The 26,770-nt window shown below is 43.0% G+C and overlaps 1 protein-coding gene across 1 annotated transcript in view; it reads left to right on the forward strand.

Moving 5' to 3' along the window:
* The first annotated feature begins 1,062 nt into the window (after positions 1–1,062).
* PCCA (propionyl-CoA carboxylase subunit alpha) overlaps positions 1,063–26,770 on the forward strand; it is a 300,632-nt gene continuing 274,924 nt past the window's right edge. The window contains exons 1-4 of the mRNA XM_086481594.1: positions 1,063–1,134; positions 7,271–7,348; positions 10,529–10,576; positions 10,670–10,738. Coding sequence (XP_086337720.1) covers positions 1,063–1,134; positions 7,271–7,348; positions 10,529–10,576; positions 10,670–10,738 — 267 coding nt within the window. The remainder of the gene's footprint in view (positions 1,135–7,270; positions 7,349–10,528; positions 10,577–10,669; positions 10,739–26,770) is intronic.

The following is a 26,770-nucleotide window of genomic DNA, read 5'->3' on the forward strand; positions in this document are numbered from 1 at the left end:
TAATGCTATTTAAAGAAAAGCTGTCGTTCCTTTTCCTTGTGAACACTGATGTGAACATCTTGGATCCCAACTTCTCTACACTCCATCGCGTTGTGGACAGCTTTATCTCTCTGTTGTATTTCAACAAAAGTCCAAGATGGTAACAGTGATGCTTCTTAGGCACTTTCCTCATACTAAAACTCTCATGGCGTTTCCAGGGATGGATGCCAATTTCCTTGGGGACAGGCCACCACTCTGTCGCCTCCATCAGCTGAGATCCAGGATACCCACAGCTGCACATTTCAGAAGAGGCTGACTCGGAGTATCGCGCGCTGGGGAGCGGTGCAGTAAGTAGTTCCTGCAGATGATCGCGAACAGAGGATGAGCGTCACCCCTTTCCCGCCACTCCTCGTGCCAGCCTCGCTCGCACTCCGTGGCGCAGGAGCTCGCACCGGGCTCGGCTGGGTTTCACCTTCACCACCACGGCAAGCCAGAGGGTGGATGGACCCCCTCCGTGCACCGACGTGCCCGCGCTGCCGTCACTCCCCGCAGCTGCAGCAGCAGGCAGCCCGTCAGACAGACGCGAGCTCCACGCACAACCGGCGCCTGCAGCGATGCACGCGCGCACGCGAATGCGCCTCGGCACCCGGGAGAGGTGCGTGCACACGTAACAGCCCGGGACCTACGGAAGCACGCGCCCCGACGCACGCACCCACCCACGCAAGCCCGAAGGCACGCACCCAGCCACGCGCACGAGCGCAGCCCCGAGGCGCACCTCTAGGGGCACGCGCAAGTGCAGACGCCGCTGCACACGCGCCCGGAGGCCAGCACAAGCGCCAACGCCGAGCCCGGTGCAGCCCGCGCGTGCAGCCCGCGCGGCCCGAGGCGGCAGGCCCAGCCCGCAGGCAGGCACGCGGCCGCCGGCACCGGCGGGCGAGTGAGTGAGCGCCGGCCCGGCCTCTCCCGCCCATCGCCGCGCGTGCTCCCTCGCGGCCACGGCGGCTGCTCGGATTGGCTGCGGGCGGCTCGGCCCTCCGCCGCCGCGGGTGAAAGGGCGGCCGGGCAGCGGTGGCGGCAGCAGACATGGCGGCGGTGGCGGCGCTGCTACGCTGGGGGGCCGCGGGCGGCCGTCGGGGGCTCCGGGCGTTGCTGAGGGTGAGAGCCGTGTTGGAGGAGGGCGGGCTGGGAGCGTGGTTTCCTTCCCTCGTCCGCATTCCCTGCGGCGTGCTCGAGCTGAGCTGCGGGGCCGCTCTCCGGGGCGGCTGAGGGTGCCTCTGTGGAAGAGGCCGGGACGGGGCCCCCTCCCCGGTGAGGGGCTGCGGCTGGGGTCGCCGGGATGCTGCCCTCCGTGCGTGGGGCCGGGGGGCGGAGGGGGAATTGTCGTCCTGCCTGAGGAGGGCTGCAGAACAGGGCATCCGCATTTGAACGGCTGGGGCTGTTGGGGGGCTGCCCGCCCACCCCCGGCTGGGTGAGGGCCGTTGGGGAGCGTGTGTGTGCGGTCGTGCTGCTTGCGGTCGTGACAGGTTGCGGGGTGGAAAGGGAGGGGGTGCTGCCTCTCCGGCAGCCGTAGGGCCGATGCCAGTTTGGGCGCTCAGGGGCGGGCGGCGGGCGGGAGGTGGTCTGCGGGTGCTGGCTGGAAGGCAGCGGTTGGGGTGAAACTGTAAAAGCTGGGTCCTGGGTTCGGTTGGTGGGGGCTGGCAGCATCCAAGACTCCGTTCCTTGGTATATCCCTATCCGTGTGTTGCCTGGCGTGGGTTTTTTCTTTTTAACCTAATATTCTGCTGGTGGGGAGGGTTATGTTCTGCTCCCTTTTTGTTTCTGCCTTCTGTTAAATAGGAGCTTATAAAAACTCAGGGGTAGAGTGTAGTTTTGGAATATTTTTAGTAGTAAAATCTTAGTTGAAAAAGGCTACTGCTTTGTGAAAATATGTTGTGTCTTCCCCCCCTCCCCCTTTATCCGTGATACTTAAGGATCTTTCAGCTGTCACTTAAAGCTTTACTGTGTTTTTTATTCTTCTTACTTTTAATGAAAATGCAGTAAACTCATTGCAGAACTATACTGATGTTTTTGGTGAAGACTTTAACCTTTTAGAAAGCCTTATTCCTTGTTCTGTGGAGTAACTTCAGAGACAGTTGCCATGTTTTCTTCTCTATTACTTCTACAGATTGTGTTAAGAGGAGTTGTTTAGGATACGAACAGGCAGTTCTTAGTGCATGGTGTTATGTAACGATTGAATGATGGTACAACTAATTTGTATATGGGAAAAGTGGTGCAGATTATCTCTAATTGCTTACAGTAGGAAGAATTCCCATTAGGGAAGGGAGTTAAAATTGTCACCAATCTGGGGAGATTAATGTATCCCTAAACTTCTGGAGTTCAGGGATTATTTTTAGTATGTAAACCACAGATTTTAGTACTGATAAGCGCTCTTAAAGCACACCACAGGCAGGTATTTCTGGTTTTCTCCTTGCTCCCAAGAGTGGCTGTTTGGATTCTGTAGGCAAAGCATGCTCAGCCATTTACTATGAGCAAATCTTAGCTCTGGAAGAAAAAGTTAAGAGTTCATTAAAGTTTACACTGAGTAAAAAAATGTCAGTCTTGTTCTGAAATGCGCTTTGTGTGTTTTAATTTTCTTGTTATTTTGTCTGTCCAAACTTGCATTGGTGATTCCTGCATGATTGTTACAGTACTGTGATCTATTTCATAGGCGCTAGCCTTGCTAGAGCTGTTTAAGCTGCTGCCATGAGAAACTGTTCCAGCTTTCTGCAGCTGCTAGGTCTTAATCACAGGCCATTCCTCTTGAGCTCCTGTCTCCCTCCAACTTGTGCCAGCACTGCTGCTTCAATGTCGAAGTGAATAAACTCGGCTGAAAACTGGCTGAGAACATGTTTTTCCCACTCCTTGTGGGTATCTTCTCAGCTGGATGTATTCCCTGTTCTTGTTCACTGTGTGACTATACAAACTTCTGGGGATGGCACAAAGGAGAAGGTACTTGTAGGAATGATATAGTTTTTAAAAAATAGCCTTAGGTGAATGAGTGTTTCCTTGTTTGTAATTTGTGTGCTGCGTTGGCAGATAATGAAAAATGGATTTTCTCTTCTTCCGCTTAGAATTACTAGTGGTTCTCAAACCTGGTAAAAGTGAAAGAACTGTTATGTGTAGTGCGGTGTACCTTACAGAACCTTGTACTGTGTCTTTGCAGTTGGCTTCAGGAGGAACAGTTGCTGTGTAATCAAAAAGAGGAAAAAAAAAGTTTTCTTCATCTTTGTAGTTACTCAGGAATACTTATGGCTAATGGGAAATAAACTGCAAATATAAAGGGGTTAGTCTCATGGTGACTTAAACTTGAATCTCTGAAAGTGTAGGGACAAAAATCTCACCAGGGTTGGTAGCAGAAGACTGAAGAGGTAGAACTTGTGGCTAGTGAAAATAACAGTGTAACTCTAGCTGTTGGACATTACTTACTGTATTTTCTAGTAATGCGAAAATACACATTCCTTCCTGTATTAGACTTCTTAAAGCAAACATTGGTTTATCGTGCTTTTCCTGCCTGAAATTTGGAACTCTGTCTCCATTTCAACACTGCGACCTTTTTCTGCCCCTGAAGCTCAGTATTGATGAGTTACTCACAAGATGACTAGTATGCAGGGAAATTTCTTTCCTCGATGAGGGACATACAAACCTTCAAAAACACACTTGTAAGCCATCTCTAAATAACAAGTTTATTTTCTGTTTTGTTGTTGTGTGCTGTGTCCTTAAACCACCTGAAGAGATTTCCTAGGGCTGCACTGGGTCCCTGGGAGGCAGGTTCTTTGCTAGGCCTCAAAGTGGCAGCATGTGATGAGTGTACCGTTTTAAAAATTACTGTGCAGTTTTATTTATTTGAAGTTATTTTATAACTGTTACAGCTATTCAGGTTTGAGCTCAGTTTGGCTATTGTGCAATTAATAGATAAAACAGGATGCTCTTCCAAAATATAGCACTAACACTGTTTTTTGGGGATTCAGTAGGGGTAGCAAACTCCAACTGATAAGTCCAGAGTCGAGCTCTCATGAATGAATAGTTTGCATTCTTGGACTTTTCAAGAGTCAAAAGCTTTATCAAAGTGAAGTAACAGGTCATGACAAAAATAGGTTATACCTGATGAGTCTACTGCCCTATTCTAGTTTAGTGAGATAAAAAAGCTCCCTGGGCTCTGTTCTGAGGAAATTGTTATGTAAGGTGTGATACCTAAAGCATGTGTGTTTTTTTTGGGGAGGCAGCCAATTAAGAACATAGCTTGAGAGTTAGCTTGGCTTGGCTGGGTTGGTGGCTTTGGAGTTGTTTCGAAGTTTTGGTGTAGCTGTTAATGAACCTTCCTATAGCAGGAGCTTTGGAGCCCAGGGGTAGGTGACACCTGAGTAGCTGTCGATTTGGAGATGGCAATTGAGTGGTGTTCCTTTGTGGCCCTAGCTGTGCATTATTTACAGAATGTCTCTTTAAGTAATTAATTGCTTCTAGTGGCTAGGAGCAGACCTCTAAAGGCACTTCTCTGGAAGTAGATTTTAGATTAAGCAAGCTGTTAAACCTTGGTATGCATTGGTACAGGTACATACAAAAATCCCACAACCTCTTCTTCCCAAAACTGTGAATTAGAGTTGGAGTTCACATCTGAGTTGAGCAATAAGCTTATTTTTTTTTTAGGAAATTACCCCACATGTATTTAATTCAGGTCTGATCCTAGTTCTCTAAGTGATTGTAGTGTGTACGTGTGAGAGGAGGTAGTTAAGTTTTTAAACATAGATGTATAATTAGGTTAGGCTATTAGAAGATTTTTATGTGAAACCTGTCCAATTCTGTGGTGTAAAAAGAGAACTGAATGTGGTTTAATGCTTTTCCATTTTTTTTTAATTGCTTTGTAACTTTTTCTGTATAAAAGCAGTTTGAACAGGGCTTTTTTTTTCAAGACAGCACATGGCTAAGTTTCTGAAACTTAATGCTAACTAGTTTTGCAGTTATAGCCTTTTCCAGTCTCCATCTGTGGCATAGCTTTTCTGGCTTCTCATGTGCATTCAAAACTGGCTTTGTATAAAAGGTGTTTACAAGAAAGTTCAGAAGCTTTTCCTCCCTTGCCCCCTCCCCAGCTAAATGCAAATATTTAATTAGCCTCACTGACCCTTAACAAGCAGTTTCTTCAATGAGAAATATTAACTTGGTGGAGATGGTTTTTTTTTTAGTGTGTGTATCCTGTATGACCTCCTTCAGACTACTTGTGGTTCCACAAGCACTTCTGTCAATAGTGTTTCAGAGGAGAGGGTTTCGATCTGCTTTACTGTGGGCGCTCTGGAGCAGCTCTTCTGCTGTAGCTATCCTTGCTGTTCCCTCTGACAGGATCTAGATCACAATACAGTTGCTGAAGGTGTAACATTCCTGCTGTAGACTTGGGGTAATGCCTGTCTGGTACGTGTGATTGCAGCTGGCAGAATTCTGTTCTTAACTGTATCTTCCCTCTTCAATGCCTGAAACAGCTCATACTGTCATATCCTCAGATGAAGAACAATATACCCCTGCAAAAAAAGAAACCTCTGGTGGTTTTGGTTCTAGCATGTCAAATGATTTGCATTTCACGTTGTTATTCTGGATTTTAGTTTTGGAGAGTGAAGTGAAAAAATGGAAGGAGCAAAAAAACTTCACCAAAACAAAAAACTGAATGGGAGAGAACCCAGCGTGTGAAACAGGATGAAATAGTTGCTTCCCACTGACTTTTTAGTTCCATAATAATTAAGACTATCTGAATTGTTCCAGCGTAATTAAGTTTATCTGGATTACCTGGGGCAGTGTGTGCTATGTCTGCCACTAGTGATTGGCATCTGAATGGTTTGTGAAGCTGTAGTGGCTTTCTACTCGTGAAGCTTGGTCTGACCTGGCATGAGGTAGTGTGTGCTAAGGCTTCCTTTAGTTCTATATTACAGGACTTATATTGAAATGTATTGTTTTTCCTTTATAACATTGTAATATGATGCAGAAATCTAAGTGATGCCTTTCTCAGTCCTGGGCTGATTTCTACTTTCTGTGACGCAACATGAAAGGTGTCTTCAAACTACATCAGGCTAGAGGGCTGTGTAGGGAGTGTTCTCATTCCAGTTACTGCCAGCTACTGGTACTTCAGAGCCGGTATGAGTTTACTGTAAACTTAAGATAACTGAAACATTGGTAAAATTCTGTGTTCACCACAGCTGTGGAAGGGACAGCTGAATTCTGTAATTAACCTGTTGATATGAACATATACTTCCTTATTTTTTTGTGCCCTTTCTAGGGTAGTCTGTCTTAATTTTTTTTTTTCTCCAGTCTTCTCACAGGAGAGCCTTTACTTTCTACGACTTATATTTCTGCAGCTTCTGAAAACAATTCTTTCGGACAGAATTGACAGGTTCTGAGTTCTGACAGTTGCCAGTCACTGCTGTTTTGTGCTTCCTACTAGACAATAATTAGATTTAAGGCTTTTTACAGTCTTTGATTCCAACAGGGTGAGCAAGTGTAGTTGTCCCAGAGCTGTATGTATTGGTGCAACTTTGGTGTGGGATCACTTATCTGTCTGATTATTTTTGTTTATGGTTAACTGTAACTGCCATTATGTTGTGAATTGACATGCTTGAGAAGTACCTGCCTGAATCTTGATACGCTTGCAAATCTGTGGTATCATCTACTGTGTTCTCTTTGAAATAGCATGTGTAGGCTGCTTTTGCTGACATACCATGTAAAATTGTTAAACTGTAGGAGCTGTCTTTGTAGAAGTTGGTTCAGAGCAGAAGTCCTGGAGAAAAGTAAATGCCTTTTTTACTCAGACCACTGTCAGGGGTTGTGGTAGGGAAGACTGGGAGCTGAACTAGCATCTAAAGTCTGTTTGGCTTTTGCTGTCTATACTGGCCCAGTCCATTACCTGCTCTATTCCCAACTGCTCCCTAGCAGTGAAGGCCTCTTCCCATCCCCGGTATGTCCAGATATGTGCATATGTGCTCTTTTGATAACTTCTCGGTAGATATTTATTGGAATAAGAAGGAAAGAAGATGGTATGGTGGAGACTTAAAAATAATTTATACGTAAAGTAGTGACTTCATGTCTAGAGCTTCTGAATTGGTTTTGGTTGGGTGTGTGCTTGGGAGAGGGCAGATCTTCATAAGCTTTCATTCACTTGGTGGGGGAATGGAAGGGTATGGAAGAGTTTCCTCAAGATGTCAGGATATGAACTGGTTTTATCTTACTGGAATACTGTAGCAGGAGAAAAACATTTAACTCCCTCTTTCTTCTGTAGCATGAAACGCTGTGTTCAAGATGGTGCCTTATAACTTCACATAAACTGTATTCATCTGTGTATGATCCAAATGAGAAGGTAAGTAGTATGGTGCATGTTTTCTCTAATGTTACTGTATCACTGACATTTGTCTTTTAAAGCTATTCTTTCCCCTGTGCTGCTACTAACAAGGGTACTTCTAGTATAACCTGTGTGCAGTCACTGGTTTAATAGCATGTTTTCCTTCCTTTTTTAAACCAAAAAGGAGGTTGCTTTTGCAATATACTTGTGAAGATTGGCTACTACTTCAAGTGCACGTCTTATAAGGTTTGAGAAGTGATTGTGAGCTTGGGCAAGTTACATACTGGCCTGAACATGTTATAATTATGAAACAACTATCAATATTTTGTATGGTGTGGGGGGGCATAGGCCTATTAAAACATCTGGGAGCTAGACTAGCCAAAAGTTTTTTGTGGAAACAGAAGTATGCAATAGCAGCAGTCTGATTGTTAGATGATCTGACATGGGAGCGAGAAATTTAGAGCTTGGATAAAGATGAGCCTTTAAGGCCTGCAGAGAATAGTAAATCCTCATCTTGGGCCTTGGGCAGTAGCAATCTCAGTTTAGAGTTACGAGCCAAGAAAAACTTTTCTTCTGGAAGATTGTCTTGGCATGGCCTCTAAAGTAACACACTTGGAAAAATAATGTGGCTGAAGGTATGCTAGTATTGAAGGGCAAGAATGCCAACAATTCAGCACTCGTAGACTTGTGTTTGTGTACCATATATACTTATATGTAGAAGCAATTAACTAGGAGTGAAACAATATCAGAAAACAGGAAAAAAAACAGTATGTGTACCTAAAACTGTGGCTTACAATGTCTTCTGAAGATATCTGTATTCTGAGGATCCTTGCTTAATCAAGGTCCCCTTCCTTTTCTAAAGGCATAGTTATGCTTATGTAATTGGGTGTTTGGTTTCTCTTAACTAGGAGCTATGTCATTCCAGCCAGTGGCTACTACAGATAGTTTAAGCTGTCTTCTGCTTTTCTGTTCACTGCCCTTTCCACTGTCTCTGTAATGACAAGGCTTTCATATGAGACCTTTTTAAACTAATTATTGGAAATGACCTAAAAAAGAAATGCCGCATGTTATTTCAAAACATCATGTGGTATTTTTTTTGTGCTGGACTTGAGACTTGTCTTTAACAGGAGGAGCAAGGGTCCAGTCTCTTCCTGTTAGTGTCTTTATTGCAGAATTAGAAAATTAAAGTGAATGTTAAATATTCTTAACATCTTGATACTGAGAGTCTTGTCTTGCACTGTCACCATAATTTATTAATCAAACAACTCTTATATACCAAGAACTAAGTTGGTGAAATATTTAGGTCATTAAACTTTTCAATGCCAGGTATTTGGGAGCTAGTCTGTATGCCTAGAAAGCTCCAGGTACTTAGAATGCTGAAATTTAGATTCAGGAACAATTGGTGTGAGTGGGTTGGAAGTCCTTTGATTTTTTTTTTTTTTTTCAGTGGGTTTTAGACCAGGTTCCCAGCTAAAAAAGCTCTCCAAACAAATTGCTGGCTCCTGTGGTGTTCTTACGGTATTTGTATGTCTGATAATTGAGTTGAAGATGTGTCTTTTGAATTGGGCATGGGTGTACCTGTGTACTAGGCAGTGGTATGCATTCCTCAGCAGATCTGGCTGAATTTAACATACAAGCTAGCTGCAGCTCTTACCTGGAGGATTTTATCGCTTGGTTTCTGTGTGTTGTTATCACATGGTAGTATTTTTAAACTGGTCATGTGATGCCAGCTCAGCCCTGACTTTGAAGAAGTAAATTGATTAAGGGCACCTTGAGTAGGTCTGTTTGGAGTAGGGGAGCAAACAATATATACTAGTCTGTCAGTAGCAGTTCCTGTTGGGGATTTGTGGTGTTCCTTCACTCCTCTTGTGCTTGTCTTCCCCTCCCCAAATGAACTAATGACTGTGGGGTTAAGAAACAGTTTCATTGTTGCAGCGGCAATACTTTCCCGACCCCCCCCCCCCCCCCCCGCCCAGTTCATATGAAAAAAACAGCTATTTGGGGTAGGGGAGGGAGAATAGCTGTTGAATGTCTTGGGGTATAGTTTGATAAACCTAATCTGGTGTGACTGGAGGCTGCCCCTGGAGGGGAGAGTCCTGCTGGTTCCCTATCCTGTTTTTTGATTTGGAGCGTGGGAGGCAGAGTAGGACTGTTCGATTACTGTGTTGAACTCATGTGTCTTGAAGCTGCATCCCTGCTAGGTCTGATGCATGGAAAGCAGTAGGGGTAAGTGTGTAAAGTAGGATTGTCCCTTTCAGTGGCAGTCTGTACTTAGAACCAAGCAGGTGCAGTGGCAAAGTGCACTTGTGTATTTAGAAGCAAGGCCAGTGACAGCGATAACCCTTACTCCCAGCAATGAGATTTTTATGCTAACAGCTCTGCTTCTCTGCCAATCTGTCTTAATGGGAAACTTTCGTCTTGGGTGTAAGGCTTATTGACTTCTGACAGCTTGTTATCCCCTTCTCACAGGTATGGTAGGAGCATTGAAGGTGTATTACAGCATTAAGTGCACTCCAGTGTGAAAGGTGACAGTGAATTTCAGGGGTGTACTAACTTTGATTTGTTGTTCTGTTGCACTTTGTCTGCTTAGCATTGAGTGTGTAACAGTGTCATGATGGCAATGCAGGATTTTGCCAAGTTCCTCGCATGAGGCTCGGCTACAAGGAGGGGCAAGGCTGGTGCAACTCAGCAGGCATGCATGTGGAGGATGGAAGTGTTGATCTCTTACCCTTTGTGCCCTAGGCAGAGAGGAACCTCTCCTCCTTATGATTGGAACGTCTTTTAAAGATCTCCCATAACAGATGAATATTATATTCCAGGTCATCTGTGCTGGTTAGAGGCACTGACCACTGTACCTGCCAGCAGGTCTCTTCCTTGGATGTGACTGGCTCCTAGAGCCTCTGTAGAGTTTTAGTTTCTGAACAGTGCATGGTAAGGAGATCCAGGGAATGCTGGTGTGAATAATCAACACCTTTTTATTCTGAACGTGTGTATGTGCTAGGTAGATCTAGTATAGCATGCTGTTTATGCTATATCATCATTGTTAAATCAGCAGAACCCTTTTAAAAGTAGGTGATCTCAGTTACAAGCTCATGGGTAAACTAGGGTTTCAGTGGAAATGGAGGAGAAAATGTGTTTTGAGAGGAAGAAAAACTTGTGTTTTTGCTGATATCTCAAGATTCTTATTGTTCTTTTCAGACTTTTGAAAAACTCCTTATTGCCAACAGAGGAGAGATTGCGTGCAGAGTAAGTATGTAATCCTTTAAATTTTGTCTTTTTGTAGTTAATTCTTAAACTATTGGTATTTTAAATATTGATGATTATCACTTCTTATGGTAGGTCATCAAAACATGTAAGAAGATGGGGATTAAAACAGTTGCCATACACAGTGATGTCGATGCCAATGCTGTAAGTACTACTTGAATTCAAATGGTAGATGGGATTCTTAGTAATTCAACAAGGCTTGCAACCGTTATATGGTCTTGTTGATTACCATGGTGGGCATGCTGGCAATTCTGAAGTATCTTTGTATACATCCTTTTCCTCTATGTGCTTGGAAGTGGGGAAGATACCAAGGGAGGGGTGAAGGATTGGACAGGAATTTAGCGTGTGTGTGTTTGTTTTTTTGTGCAAACTCTCCTCTGTTTTGCTTGTATAAATGTTACCTTGCTTTTTCCCTGGGTTAAGCTAGACAGTAACACCTGGTAGATACGTGCACGAAGTTTAAGAGCAGAATCTAAATTCTGTTTTGCTGTTAAACACACAAAAGGCAATGAAAAGTGGATCTTAGGAGATGGTATACAACTTGATATAAGTTGTTTCTGTGCATGGTAAATCCAAGGTTGTTGCTTACCACTTCCCAGAGGAATGTCCTCTCCTATCCGGTGTGCTGAATAGGCCTGCTGGAGCTGTTCCATTTGATGAGGATATTGAGGTATCTTGAATATTCAGTGGCATGGCAGGAAGGTGGTAAAATGGCTATCTAGACAAGTAAGGTACTTGTCTAGCCACTCATGCATTTTCAGGTCTTGCAGGCTCTTCTCTACTTTATTTTAGAAATATTTAGAAATATTTTAAGTCAGTCTTAGCAAGAATAGGAACATAATTTCCTTTGATATAAAAGCAAGTGTAGTCATACTTGCATATCCGTGTTGACTAGAGAATGTCATATTATTCCTTGCCTGCAAGAACTGTCACAAGAGAAAGGAATGTGGGTGCCCCCATGTCCCAGGATAGTTTGTGGAGTTCTGGAAGGGAGTTAAAACCTTGTGTTATGATTTACTAGAAGAGGTCCCTCAAACAAGCTACTGGAGGTGGCGGCGAGGGGAAGGTGTATTTTATGCAAGACAGGACTTGTGAGTATAGGTGGTGGGTTGCTCAACATTGGATAACTGAAGCATGGTTGGTGGAATCTGTGAAAGTAGTTACAACTTAGGTGTTTTCAGAGTTAAGTGAAAAGTGAGAACTGTTTGCTGTTTTGGACTTTAACAGTGCTTTTGTCTGAGTCCTTTTGTGGTGCTCCTCCTATGTGACCAGTTCATATAAATAGGCTGTAGGTAAAGCAAAGGACTGAAACTGGGTCTTCTGAGACAGGACGAGTGCCCAGTGAATTTCTACACCAAGTACTCTTCATTTGCATTGGAAGGAAGAATTATACTTGGTTTGGATTTTAACTGGTAGCTGTAGATGCAAGAATAGAGTAGCTTGTGAATGCTCAATGGACTGTGAAACAAATCCTTAATACATGGGTATCAGACATCATGATAAATTCTAATTCTGTTGGAAGCCAAGGGTTAAGTGGATATGAATACAGACTATGATCTGTGATCCCTCTAGTAAAATGAAGCATGCTGATGAAAACTTGTATTCCGTTCTATGTATATGGTATCTGCTGTTAAGATAAATGGATCTGCTGTTTAGCCGCCCTGCACAGCCTTGTTTACTGGTGTGAATTCATTCTGAAAATAGACTAAAAAAGCTGGTTTTTTTTTTAAAAAAATGTTCTTTCACCAGTCTGTAAAAAACTTGAGAAAATGAGTTGGTCTTCCCTCCTGTGTGTCTGGATGGCTTTTTTATAATGTGGACTCTGCTATGGGCTGGAGACTATGAAAAAATCTGAAAGTAGTAAGTAGAAACCAAGGTTGAAGAACATAATAAGGGAATAAGAATGACAGGAAAAAGTAGAACTCGTGACCTTAGGGAAGGGAGTAAAAAGTGCATTACAAGGAGGAAATTGAAAATACGTCTACTCTGCTTCAATTTACAGTGCTGTCTTAGCTTTAAAATACAAATAGGGTCTTTAATTTGTAATAGCTTGTAAGAGAAAGGAAATCCAAGCTTGTATCTGAGAAATGCATTAATATACTCATATCAGTTCATAAAGGTAACGCTAAGTGTGTTAAATGAGATGCTGACATTTTGAGTTCATGGACTAGAGATGATGCTCTAATAAATGCTGTAAGGGTGAAATAGTTTCTGCTTAGCTCTTTGGATCCTTACTTAAGGACCAATCAAACCTGTCTGTACAAGGTTAAGCATTAGCTGTGCACATTGAGGAATCACTACCTTGGGTGCTTGCACTGGGAAATAGCTTAACTAAAGTCATCTGTCTTAACAACTTGGTCACCTTCAGTTATTCATTGTTTGTGGGAATGACCTGGACACTGCAGTGATGCATGTGAGTGCCAGTTTGGATGGTCTCTGTAGATGAGTCCAGAGGCCAAATTCTTTGACTGTGTAATTTACTGTAAAGTAACAAACCATGTTTGCCCCATGTTGTTCATTTGTGTTTGGGTTCCATCAACAGCTGCCACCTTGGTTATACCAGTGGTAGCAAAGTCTCAAAAACTCTGAAATCAAACTTGGGAGCTGAAACAACCTGGCAGAGGAACCTCGGCCCTCATGTAGCTACAAGAAACCTGTTTGTTCAGTGGTGGGGTGCTGTAAAAGGCCTGTGAATATCCTTTTGATTTTTTGTGCTTGACAGGATTAAGCAAGACATCAGGCACACCTATAGGACTTGAATTACAAAGGCAGTGAATATCATAGGCAGCTACCCTGATGATGACAGTCACTGAACCAAAGACAGAAATAAATGTAAAAGTATGCAGTTAAACTAGTTGCCCATTCCAGAGCTGTTTGTCATCACTGTAACTAGTGGAACCTGGTTTTAAGTCACTGGAGTAAGTAGGGGTGGCTTACAAAAATACTTGTGATTAAAGTGTTTAGAGGTAACATTAATTGGAGTAGGTAAATTTTCTGTTTAGTGCTTAAAGCAACCTTTGAGATGTAGTAGTAGCCCCTTATTGCATTACTTGTGTAGCTACTTGCTGAAATATGGATAGTCTGATACTCTTGATACTAATTAATTTTTACTAGTAATCTCAAAAGGAGGCCAAACCAGACAGTCTGTTACATCTCTCTGGCTTTCCTTTCTGTCATACTGGTTGAAAACAGAACTGAAATTGAACTGAAGCAGGGTTCCTTGAGTGTGTTCACTAAATAATTAAGGGGAAAAAAATAATTGCAAGCTATCTAGCAATTCAGGCTCTTCAGTGATATCTTCTAGTTTATTCCCCATCCAGTGTCACATGCATAAATGACTCAAGCAGGCATTTTCACTGGTGTTTGGATGGTATACATAGTCTTAAATTAAATCATTGGTCTTTGAGTAAAAATAATGTAAGATTCATTAGTGAGCAATTTTGTCCTAGAACTTTATTTTGGAGACTTTTTTGTTGAATATTCAACTTTTCTTTTTTTTAGATGTTAAAATTCTCTGAAATCCTTGTGGAGTTTACAGTGCTGAATGGAGGTGGGAATAGCTGAAATACTTTTTCTTGTTCTTCAGACTTCAATTTCTGTGGAATATGGTGGCAAATGTCTTGAGTATGCTATGAAAGCAATATTCATTTTGATGTGCTAATTTTGCATATTAATGAAAGGCAACTAGACTATAACAGCACTAAGTAATTTTCATTTCAAGAAATTAAAACTTCACTAGCTTTTATAAGCAGGAAGCAGCAGAAGGGACTGTTAAAAATTGAACAACCCACTGAGAGCCGATTAAAGCTTACCTGAAGAAGGAAAATACAAAGAAAAAAATACTGTTTTGTGCACTTAGTTTGAAAAATGGTTAAAGATGTGAAGGATTTCTATAGGTTAAGATTATTAGGATGATGGGGAAGGAACGTTAACAAAGCTTAAAAGAAGGTAGGTGACCAGAGACTTTTGGGTACTTATGTATTAATGCAAAGTTACAGGTAGCTGGAAATGGTATTAAATGGGACTGGATTACATTTATGTTTGTGGAGGTGGAAGAGGTTGTGAATTTGGGAAAGAGATTATGTCCAAAGTTACTTATGCAGTGGAAGGGAAGTTACTGCTTTAACAAGTGTCCTGAAACAAAATCATTGTGGTGGTTGGGGAAAACAGCCTGACAACATGGCTTCTGAGACCCCCCCTAGAGCATACAGTTGCTCATGTGGTACAGAGTATGTTGTGAAAAGTAGGTCATAATGGATGCTTTTTAGGGTCTTGAAAATCCTGGCTAATACTCTTTATTACATCTGTTATTTTGGGGAAGCGGAGGAAAGAAACGGTGTACTGTTCAAAATGCTGAATTTTTTTTTTTAACTTCAGAGTTCAGCTTGCAAGACACTAATTCTTTACACTTGGATAGGTAAAGTGGGGAAGGGCCAATAGAATTTTGAAAATTTTTTAATTAAAACATCTGGTGGAATTATTTTTGGGATGAGAAAACAAGCAAAGAAGTTTTGGCTGAACAAGAGTAATCATATGTACTTTTTCCCCCTGAACTGATTGGAATAGAGGGTTAAGATGAAAGAGCCTCCTCAACCATAAATGTAACACTGATGGTGCAAACATTGTCAAGGAAAGCTAGAGAACTATTGTAATGCCTAATGTAATCAGCTAAAAGTATGATAAATGAAGAACAAGCTTTCACTAATTGGATCTGAACAAAAGAAGGTATAGCATAAAGCAGTGAATGAGATATAATTTTATTTGGCATTTTTTAACACAGCAGGGATTCTATAGCCATATGAAGCAATGAACTATAAATGACTGAAAAAATCCCATGGGAAAGTAATGTAAACTACTGAAACTTTATAGAGTAGTAGACAGTTAGTTATACTTCTTTAGCATAGGATTTTTTTTTTCTATCAGTCATTTAAGACTCCAGGTGTTAATGTATTAAATTGCCTTAAGCATAGATGTCTACAAATGTTTTTAGCTTTTGCAGATCATCATCTTGTTCTGCTAGATAATATAAAACCAAAAATGATGCACATGCTTTTATTGATGTAAAAGTAATTGCACAGAATTCAGCTGTTCTTCAGGAACTGTAGTCTTCTGAGTGAAGGAAAATGGAAAAAATCAAATGATCTAGAAATGGGAGATCTATATTAATTTCATAACTTTATTTCTTTTTTCAAGCTTTGAGTCTGTAGCAGTACTTCAGAAGGAAGTTGGGGGAAAATGTGGTTTAGGGAAACTGCAAAGCTGGTTAAGCTTGTAAGCTCCTGTACTAAGTCTGTATTGAGCTGAATGAATTTGGGTGAACAAATTGAGCACTTGATTGAAACAAAACCTTTGAATTTTGCTGAAGACTTCCCTATAGCTTAATGCGATGTTGTGAAGTTCTTTGGCTCTTAAGAAACCTCGTTGGCAAAAATAAATATTGGGGGGGAATTTGGCAGTTTTAATCTAAAAAAAAAGTTGAAAAATGGAAGTTTATCCAAATCTGAGTGTTTTTCTTGTAACTAACTTACAAATGCAGAGGTCTTAAAGTTTGTCCAAACTCTCATTTACTCTTTTTTTTCTGTTTACTTCTTTAAAATATGCAAAGTTTTCTTCCATCATCTGCTACAAAACTAGAAATTTGGTCATTTTTGGCAGCTCATTGTCTCCTAATGGCACTTCAGGAGTTTGTGCTCAGATAACCTGAGCAGAGATCTGTTTGAGTACCTATATGAAAAGGAAACTAGTATTTTAATGCCTTGTTTAAACACATGATTCCCAGACTGTCTAGAGCGTATAGAATGGACTCTGCCCCCATGTATTGTCTGCAGAAATTCACTCTTCATAAATGATGTTGTTTCAAGGGTGTGCAGAACAGATCACACCAAGGAAACGTTAGGCTTGCGGTTGGCATTCTGCTCTTCCTTCAATGTTGTTACGTTTTTTCAAAATCAAGACAGCATGTTGCTTATTTCTTCACAAGGGATGGTGGAGGTGATGTTACTATCCTGTCCCCTTGCCTTAGAGGGAACTGTTGAACAGTTATGTAAAGCATAAGAGATGTAAGTGGTGGTCATCCTGTGAAGACTCAAATAGCGCTGTGGAAGGAGTGTGCTTTTGTTCAAAATTGTATCTTGCCTGTCAAGTGTAGTCTGGTTTTTCTTTTTAAAACTGGGTTGTTGCTTCTGAGTGGATTGGTGAAGGGCACTATTGATGAGGAAATAATCAATTTTTCGTTGGCTGTGAGGAGCAATGAAAGCTTGATCTGCATTTTTAAAAGTTGGGGAGCTCATCAGCGCTCTAGAGTCTTAAAGTTTCACCCTGTTCTCCAAAGGCTAGCTCTGCATTTTAATCAGTGATAGGATGATGTGAAATGCATATATGACCTTTGTAACAGGTCAGATTCCTTTTGTGTATTTTGATGGCTAAGCTGAAATGTCACTTTTGTTAGATTCTGGTTGAAACTGTAACATTGAGTAGGAGAGGAAGGATGTAGAGTACAACACTTTAAGCATCATGCTGCAGCCGTTTTGCGGACAGTTCCTTGGAGGTGGGAAGTATGTGTTGGAAAGGAGTTGAATCCGGATCATTTGACCTTTGTGGGGAGGGTTATTTAATTACAAAGCTGATCATTAGAAGGATCAATGCATGGATTAAAATTAGTTTCTTGGCATAAAGCTCATTTGTGTGAGGTGGTTGTTGTCAGAAGTTGTACTGAACTATCCTTGGGGCAGGAAAATGTAGAAGCCCAGTCAGAGAAGTTAGTTGCAACTTCAGATGTGCAGGTGCTCAGCACTGTGGAGAGTGAAGCGGCAGTTCTGTGGGTGCTGTTGACTGTTGACTGTACATCAGTAGGTAGTATAGGGTAACGAGTGGATCTGTAGATCGTGCTGAAGATGTGGTGTCCTTGCTTGCCTGCCTTTTAGCATCTCTGGTTCTAGACTGGTGCTGTGGACTCAGTGCCTGCTAGTGGTCGTTTGATGTGCTTGCTAGACTGCATCTTTTGGTTTGAGTTTTGCCTGGAAGATACCCAGTTAATGTGCTCGGAGACAAATGTGGTGTAAGTGGAGATGACTGAGAGATTAAATTAAAAAAAATGCAGTACTGGTTTGAACTTAAATGCTAATGTACACTGAAGCATCTCTAATTGCTTACATGGTACTGCCCTTCTGGGCCCTTTCTTGCTCTAGCACTTTTCTGACCTTGTGCTGAGCTGTTTGAGTGCTCTGAACACACCAGACACCTTATTTGTCAAGTTAGTTAACATTTTTCTTACTGATTTAGTATGCTAAAATATTTCGGTGGACTGTCTGACAGATGCTGGAGCCTTGTATGGAAGGAAGATTTGTTGGGAGTAGGTCAGCCATCAGTTAAACTGACTTCTGTTGCCTTGCTGGCTGCAGGGCTCTGACGCTGTACCCAGAGCTCTGGGGTTTGGAGAGGTGTTCAGGCACCTCAATGGACAACTTTGAAGTCTAGATAACAGGCTGAGCAGGGCTGAAGTCACTAGGCTTCACTTGTTCTGAAGACTTGCCTCTCTTTCTTGGGTGGCAGGAGAAGAGCAAGCAGCTCCTTCCTTTGAAGCCATGAGTGTTTGCTGAGGACACCTCATGAAATACTGTCATTGGCAGCTCTGGGTCAATGTCTCCTGCTGCCATAATGCTGGCTTAAGCTTTGTGTTCATTACAGTGAATTGCCCCAAGAAACCAAGAGGGCATGCACCTGTTGTAGTCTGTTTTGCTTGTGTTAATCTCCAGACCTTTCCAGTGGTGGTGGTGGAAAGTGCTGTATGTCGTAATTGTTAAGCAATTAAACATTGTCAGTATGGGCTCTGTAAGAGATGTGCTGCAGCAGCATTGCTTCCTGCTGCCTCACCCCCTTGGACACAGGAATAGAAGGTCCCTGGACCCCTTTTCCTTTGAGGCTTTCTGAGTGTCCTATCTTTTTCCTGATGTTAGCCTTCACTCAGGTCCTCAGCAGTAACTGTTCTGTTGAGCAGATTCGCATCTGTTGCTCCTGTCATTTATATGGTCCCAGCTGTGCTATTTGTTACCAGCTGTGGTTGTGGACATTCAAGGATGATCTGCTTTCAGGTGGTATTCATGAGCAATGCTATTTGGCAATACTGTCTCATTTCTTGTATTTGTGGTTGTAAACACTTGTCAGCAGGCCCAGGGCTGAATTTCCTTTTACTATTAAAATGAGTTCTAGACAGAGATGGACCTGAGGCAGGTTTTTGTGAATAATGTTCACAAGTGCTTCAGATATGGCTTTCACAACTGATCTGCGACTGTGCTGACTACTAAGAGGGGTTCTTTCCCCTTCTTACCTTCCTATCTTTTGTGTATCTGACACTTTTGTTGGCACTACTACATGTGTAACCTTCTGTTAAGCAGCCTGGATCCACTCATCTGTCTGAGAACACTGGAGGGGGGAAAAAAAAAGTGGATCAGTAAGTTGGTGTGACACCCTGCCTAGGTTGATGAATGCTAGAGCTGATGCCATCAGGACACATGGTTGGGGACCAGAAGAAAGAGTACCTGATTAACCTTTTGAGAGGTAGTGTAGATCTAGTGTCTAAGTTGTGTGAGCCTGTATCCCTGATAGCACTTCCCTTCTCTGTTCCCTTTTCCTCACATTCCCTTCTGGTGGGATATATGATGGGACTCTGAAGAGCTGGATTAGGAAATGGAGCCATCTTAAAAGATCTTTGTAAGGAGGGTTGTATTTAAAACCAGGTACTTTCCTTGATTGTTAGCTGTATAGCACGACAGCTACCAGGATATTGTGGGGTCTGTGGCTGACAGGCTGTGGTTCCATGGGTGGGATCCTGGTGCTCTTTTTCTAGGGAAGGGTGTTAAACAAGGAAGTGAATTATATATGAAGTGTCTGAAAGATGGGAAAACTCAAGACTGGAGACGTAAACCAAAGTGAAGGTGTAGCAAGGAGAAGGAAAGAAATGCAATTTGCAGGGTATAAGGTGTGGGTATGGATGCCTGTGTCACTTTTATGGGTGTTGTGGTTTTAGGTTATACTCTATACTGATGTGTGTCTGTGTATATATATACACACACTATATATAACCTAAATATAACTTAGGTTATACTTTAGGTTTACCTTGTTCTTAAAAAGCACCTGTCTTTCACTTGTTTACTTTCAACAAGGTAGCACTACAATTTGAAAAGGATGAGTTTGAGATACACTTTTACTTACTACCACTGAATTGTCTGTAGGTAGCAACTGACATGCTTTGATAGTTTTCAAACACATGGTGATGGTTGTTTAACTAGAAAAAAACCAACCAGCCAAACCTTAGTCTGTTCTTCAAACTTGTCTAGTTCAGAGGTGAGGGGGGAAATCAGGAGTAGAATTATCATTTAAAGGTCATCTCTGTATAACAAGTTCTTAGTGTGGAATTAGTGTGACAAAACTTGTCTCATTCAGTTTCTTAGAATGAATAGACTCTTCAAAGTTGAATTGGGAGATTATAGGCCTGTGTTAAACTGTTAGACATACAAAAATATATTTAAATTTTATGAAAAAATCATCTTAATTTGCGATTGCTTCATGTATAAGTTACTTCTCACTTTCAGCTTTTCTTGCAGACAAGATAACTCTAGATAACTAGACAGTAACTGACATTTTTCCCCCAATATGAAACTTCTGTATTTGTTTTCCTTGAATTACCATGCCTGCATACATATGGATGTTGTCTTACTAGCCAGACTGATCATGTCTGACAATTAAAACTTCCCTAAAATGGAGTTTATTACTATGAAGGCGTTGATTGAAACTCAGGTTTCTGTCATAGGTTGACAAGTATTTTTCAGTATGCAAGAATAAGCAAGGACTGTGAAAAATCTAACTACGTAGGAGTTGGTCTGAATTTATATTTCTTTCTGGTAGTAGGCCTTAAAATATCAATTGATATGATAAAACTCATATTCTGTCCTGAAACTTTTTTCACATCTCAGCCACCATGGGGGATAAATATTACGACATACCTGATTTCTAGCTTAGTACTTTTCTTTGAATGTCTGGCTAAACCTTAATCTTTTAGGTCAGTACAGTCAGCCTTGAAGCCTGATTTCAAGTCTTCATTGGAAATTAATATAGCAATTCTTCTAAATGATAGTGTCAATTATAAGTGTTAGAAATTGCTTCCAAAAAAGGAGTTTTCTGAAACAGCTTACAGCCCTGGCATTTTTCAGGATAGATTTACATCCTGAAATATTTAAATAAAAAGTAGCGCTGGGTGGTTTGACTGGTTTTGATTTTAAACACAAGCAAAACCCCCAAAAGCCTCTGTAGAAAAGATACCCCTTGCCTCTGTGAATCACATATTAAAGAATTATCATTAAAATACACATTCATCACATTGATTGCACAATCTTAACAAACTTCACTCACATCAACAAAAAAATTCCCCACACCCAAAATATCATCACAACATCAATGGAAGTGCACAGTTTACACACAATCCACCCCTTGTCCCTTCACCACAATTACAAAAGAAATTCCTCACAATCATTCTGCTCTTGGCGCTCTGGTCCATGTTTTGACCATTACCTCTCCCAGTTATTATTACTGTCTTGAATTCCTCATGCCCCATGTTGGGTACCAAAATGGACTGTGGTGGATTGGCCCTGGCTGGATGCCAGGTGCCCACCAAAACTGCTCTATCAGTCCCCGCCTCAGCTGAACAGGGGAGAAAATACAATGAAAGGCTCATGGGTTGCGGTAAGGACAGGGAGATCACTCAGCAATTACTGTCATGGGCAAAACAGGCTTGACTTGGGGAAATTAATTTTTTTTACCAAGCAAATCGGAGTAGGGCAATGAGAAATAAAACCAAATCTTAAACCACCTTCCCTCCCACCCATCCCTTCTTACTGGGCTCAGCTTCGCTCCCAATTTCCTCTACTTCTTCCCCTCCAGCAGCACAGGGGGATGTGGGATAGAGGATGGGGAATGGGGGTTGTGGTCAGTTTATCACATATTGCCTGTACTGTTCCTTTCTCCTCAGGGGGAGGACTTCTCACACTCTTCCCCTGCTCCAATGTGGGGTCTCTCCCATGGGAGACAGTCCTTCATGAACTGCTCCAGCATGGATCCCCCATGGGATCACAAGTCCTGCCAGCAAACCTGCTCCAGAGTGAGGGGTTCTGTCCATGGAACCACAGGTCCTGCCAAGACCCTGCTCCAGTATGGGCTTCCCATTGGGTCACAGCCTCCTTTGGGTGCATCCACTTGCTCTGGTGTGGGGTTCTCCATGAGCTGCGGGTGGATGTCTGCTCCACCGTTAACCTCCACGGGCTGCAGGGGGACAGCCTGCCTCATCATGGTCTTTACCATGGGCTGTAGGGGAATCTCTGCTTTGGCACTTGGAGCACCTCCTCTTCCTCCTCCTTCACTGACCTTGGTGTCTGTGGGGTTTCTCTCATTCCCACTCCTCTCTTCCGGCTGCTGTTCCCCAGCAGTTTTTTCCCCTTTCTTAAATTAGCAAAGTTTTTGACACTGTCTCCCAGCACATCCTCATAGGTAAGCTTAGGAAGTGTGAGATTGATGAGTGGACAGAGAGGTGGATTGAGAACTGTCTGAAGGGCAGAGCACAGAGAATTGTGATCAGTGGTGCTGAGTCTAGGTGGAGGCCTGTGACTAGTGGTGTTCCCCAGGGGTCAGTACTGGGTCCAGTCCTATTCAACATATTCATCAATGACCTGGATGAAGCGACAGAATGCACCCTCAGCAAGTTTGCTGGTGACACTAAACTGGGAGGAGTGGCTGACATGCCAGAAGGCTGTGCTGCCATTCAGCGAGACCTGGACAGGCCGGAGAACTGGGCAGAGAGGAACCTCATGAGGTTCAATAACGGCAAGTGTAGGGCCCTGCACTTGGACAGGAATAACCTCACGCACCAGTACAGGCTGGGGGTCGACCTGCTAGAGAGCAGCGCTGTGGAGGACTTGGGGGTTCTGGTGGACAGCAAGTTGACCCTGAGCCAGCCAAGAAGGCCAATGGCATCCTGGGGTGCATTAAGAAGAGTGTGGCCAGCAGGTCGAGGGAGGTTATTCTTCCCCTCTACTCTGCCCTGTTGAGGCCACATCTGGAGTACTGTGTCCAGTTCAGGGCCCCCCAGTTCATGAGAGAGAGGGAGCTACTGGGGAGAGTCCAGTGGAGGGCTACGAAGATGATGAGGGGACTGGAGCATCTCTCCTATGAGGAAAGACTGAGAGACCTCGGGCTCTTTAGGCTGGCAAAGAGAAGACTGAGAGGGGACCTTATCAACACTAAGAAATATCTAAAAGGTGGATGTCAAGAGGATGGGGCCAGGCTCTTTTCAGTGGTGCCCAGTGACAGGACAAGGAGCAATGGGTGCAAACTGCAAGACAGGAAGTTCCACCTGAACATGGGGGAAAAACTTCTTTAAGGGTGACAGAGCACTGGAACAGGCTGCCCAGGGAGGCTGTGGAGTCTCCTTCCCTGGAGATATTTGAAACCTGCCTGAATGCAGCCCTGTGTAACGTGCTCTGGGTGAACCTGCTTTAGCAGGGGGGTTGGACTACGTGATCTGCAGGGATCCATTCCAACCCCAACCATTCTGTGATTCTGTGAAATACATTATCACAGAGATGTTACCACTATCGCTGATGGGCTCAGCCTTGGCCCACTTCCTCCATTGGAAATGGGGAAAAGCTTCTTACAGAAGCTTCCACTGTAGCGCCCCTGCCACCAGAACCTTGGCATGCAAACCCAATACAGCACCCCTCAAAAAAACAAACCAAAAAAACCCAACCCCCAAACGAAAACCCAAAGCAAACTAACCGCAACCACTGCCCCCACCACTCCCTGTCTCCAGCCTTCAGGTATCTTTTTTAATATAGGGGAAGAATAGTAGTCCGTGTTTGAAGAGTTGGTGCAAGGTAACGGCTATACTTAGTAGTCACTTGGATTGATAGAGATGCCTGTATTCTGTTTAGATATAGTACCTTTTTTGGTTTCTTCTGTCTTGCTGTGCTAATTGAGCAATGCTCTGAGTTCATTCCTGAATATTAGTTTGGTATATAGCATTACATGAGTTCTTGCCATCCATTTGTAGCTGTGTTTGTAGCTCCATTTAATATCTGCTCACCTGTTGACCTGTGATGTTACACACCTTGTAAGGTAGGATGCTGGCAGTTCTTAAAAGTGAAACCGTTTTTAATGTGGGCTTAGCTGTTGGCAGACTTGTGACACACTGATTGCTTGTGAAAGCATGTCATCTCCCTTATCTGCTTTCTGTAGTATTGGAACATCAATGTCTCCAAGATTGACCTGTTATACTTTTGTTCTCATACTTTTTATTTCACATGTAGTTTCCCAAAGCATTGTGAATGAATCTGAGAAGCAACCACAGATTCAGTGTGGCACTGATAGTACCTGTTGGGGGCAGTGAGTACTAGCACTTTGGAAGGGGGGAGTGGAAAAAAGAAAAGGGGGCGCAGTTCTTCACATCTCTTCTTCCACATGAGCAGTCTGAGCTGCCTGGCTAAAACTGTTATGTACTCTTCCTTTTTCATCTTCAAAGATCTTTTATTACAATAATACAAAAATCTTAGTCTATGCTGATGCCTGTTGTAGAAAACCTGTCAAGAAATTGTAGATTTGTATCCATTTGCCTTTGCGTTTGTAATATTAGATTATAATCAAGTACCGTAGCTCTCTTTTAAGTGCATGCAGCCAGCAGTGCAATGAACGGCATTGAGCTTAGGTCCCACAATAACACAACTGTTGGAGAACTCTGTGGGTGAGAATCATAGAATCATTTAGGTTTGAAAAGATCTTTAAGATAGAGTCCAGCTGTAAAGGAATGAGGAATGTGAATGGAATCTGAGGCAACTGTGATGAATTGCATAGAGATGAGATCCCAGTTAGTAATGTGGGATGCTGGTGCATGGCCAGTGATTGCAGTTGGTTTGTGTTGTTGCATAAAGCCAGGTGATCTTCCAGCTCTTGTTGGTTGGCCCTTTTTGGCAGATTCTTATTGAAGTGCATTACAGGCAATTTCTCAAGGATCAGGTGGCCTGCCTTGCAGAGATGTTATGGTGATATTTCTTTACTTAGCTTGACAGTGGTTGTCTTCTGAGAACAACAACAAAAAAGGCGGTTTTAAGTTTCTGCTGTTGAGTGGCTTCATTTCTCATGTGATCCCACCCAGTGTATTACTTTTTCAGATGTGTGAAACTGAGTGCTTGGTGTTTGGGCTGCTCCTTTCTACTGCTATCTCGTGATGCTGAATAATGGAGATACTGAAGGATGGTGTTAAAGGCTTTTATTAAGTGTTCTGTTCATGTGAATGTCTAGTGACTAGTTAATGAAAATCTTTATGTCTTGGTATTGACTTTAAATGTTCAAATTGTTTTGAACAGTGCAGGTGCAACTGACTGTCATATTTCTACTAGGACTTAATTTCCTCCACTGATTTAAGATAGTGGAGTATCAAAGATAACTTGAATGAAGCTTTCCTTTCTAGTCTTCTGGAGAATACAACATCTATCCCCTAGGGCATGGTTTTGATTTTACTAATCATAGAGTCACAGAATGGTTTGGGTTGCAAGGGACCTCAAAGGTCATCTAGTTCCAACCCCCCTGCCATGGCAGGGACACCTTCCACTAGACCAGGTTGCTCAAGGCTCCATCCAGCTTGGCCTTGAACGCTTCCACAATTTCCTTAGGCAACCTGTTCTAATGTCTCACCACCCTCAGGGTGAAGAACTTCCTCCTTGTATCTAGTCTAAACCTGCCCTCTCCTGGCTTCTAACCATTACCCCTTGTCCTAGCACTGCAGGCCCTTGTAAAAAGTCCCTTCCCAGCCTTCTTGTAGGCCCCCTTTAAGTACCAGAAGGCTGCTATGAAGTCTCCCTGGAGCCTTCCCTTTTCCAGGCTGAACAAGCCCAACTCTTTCAGCCTGCCCGCATAGGAAAGGTGTTCTAACCCTCTGACCATCTTGGTAGCCCTACTCTGGACTCGCTCCAGCAGCTCCATGACTGTCTTGTGTTGGGGGCTCCAGAGCTGGATGCAATATTCCAAGTGGGGTCTCATGAGGGCAGAATAGCGGGGAAGAATCGCCTCCCTCGACCTGCTGGCCACGCTTCTTTTGTTGCAGCCCAGGATGTGATTGGCTTTCTGGGCTGTGAGGGTGCATTACTGGCTCATGCCCAGCTTTTTGTCCACCAGCAGCCCCAAATCCTCCTCCCCAGGGCAGCTCTCAATCCACTCATTGCCCAGCCTGTATCTGTGCTTAGGATTGCCTCAACCCAGGTGCAGGACCTTACACTTGGCCTTGTTAAACTTCGTGAGGTTGGCCTGGACCCACCTCTCCAGCCTGTCAAGGTCCCTCTGGATGGCCTCCCTTCCCTCCAGCGTGTTGACTTCACCACACAGCTTGGTGTCGTCAGCAATAATATAGATATATAAACACCTGTGGGGAACTCTGATCTTGTATGCTCATAAGGGGGTAGGATGTGCAGGGTGAAGATACCAGTTTGGTGAATATAAGAGAGCTCTTCTGAGCTGTAATCAGACTTCAGGTAGGGGACACTGCATCAAACTGGGATTCTATGCATTTAGCAAGAAGTCAGAGAAGCTTGAATTTGAGTAGTGCAATTTCTTTCTTGGAACAAAACTTTAAGCAGATATTTGTCTGTCCTTAGGTGCTATCAACACTACATTCCTGAAGGATGCTTTGGAAGTAACAGTTAAATATCAGAGACTGGTTTCTTACGATATTTCCTGCAAAAGTTGTCCTAGTTGTTTCCTTATGCCATATTGTAAGCCTGAAAGAAAAGTGACTTTGAGTAAATGCACATATGCTAATCGTAGATCTTGCCAGCAGTCATGAATTAGTATTTAAAGTGCATGGAAGGAGCAAGGCTGTGGTCTTCCATGTCTCAGGCTGTGGCAAATGCCTGGTGCTTCTCCCTGAGGCCAGGACTAGGGGCTGGGGCCCCTCACAAGTGAGTTGTGCTCTGATCTAGGTGCTTCACCTGTGTGAAGGAGGTACAGGGAGGAGATGAGCTGACTGCAGGATCAGGAAGGACAAACAGCCTGACAGGTTCTTTACAGAGAACCTGCAGAGCCAAGGGCTTTGCAAGAGGCTGTACTTGAGCGAGTGGAGGACAGCGACCCTCAATATAGGGA

This window comes from Leptosomus discolor, chromosome 1, assembly GCF_034619465.1.
Source record: "Leptosomus discolor isolate bLepDis1 chromosome 1, bLepDis1.hap2, whole genome shotgun sequence".
NCBI classification, from domain to species: Eukaryota; Metazoa; Chordata; class Aves; order Leptosomiformes; family Leptosomidae; genus Leptosomus; species Leptosomus discolor.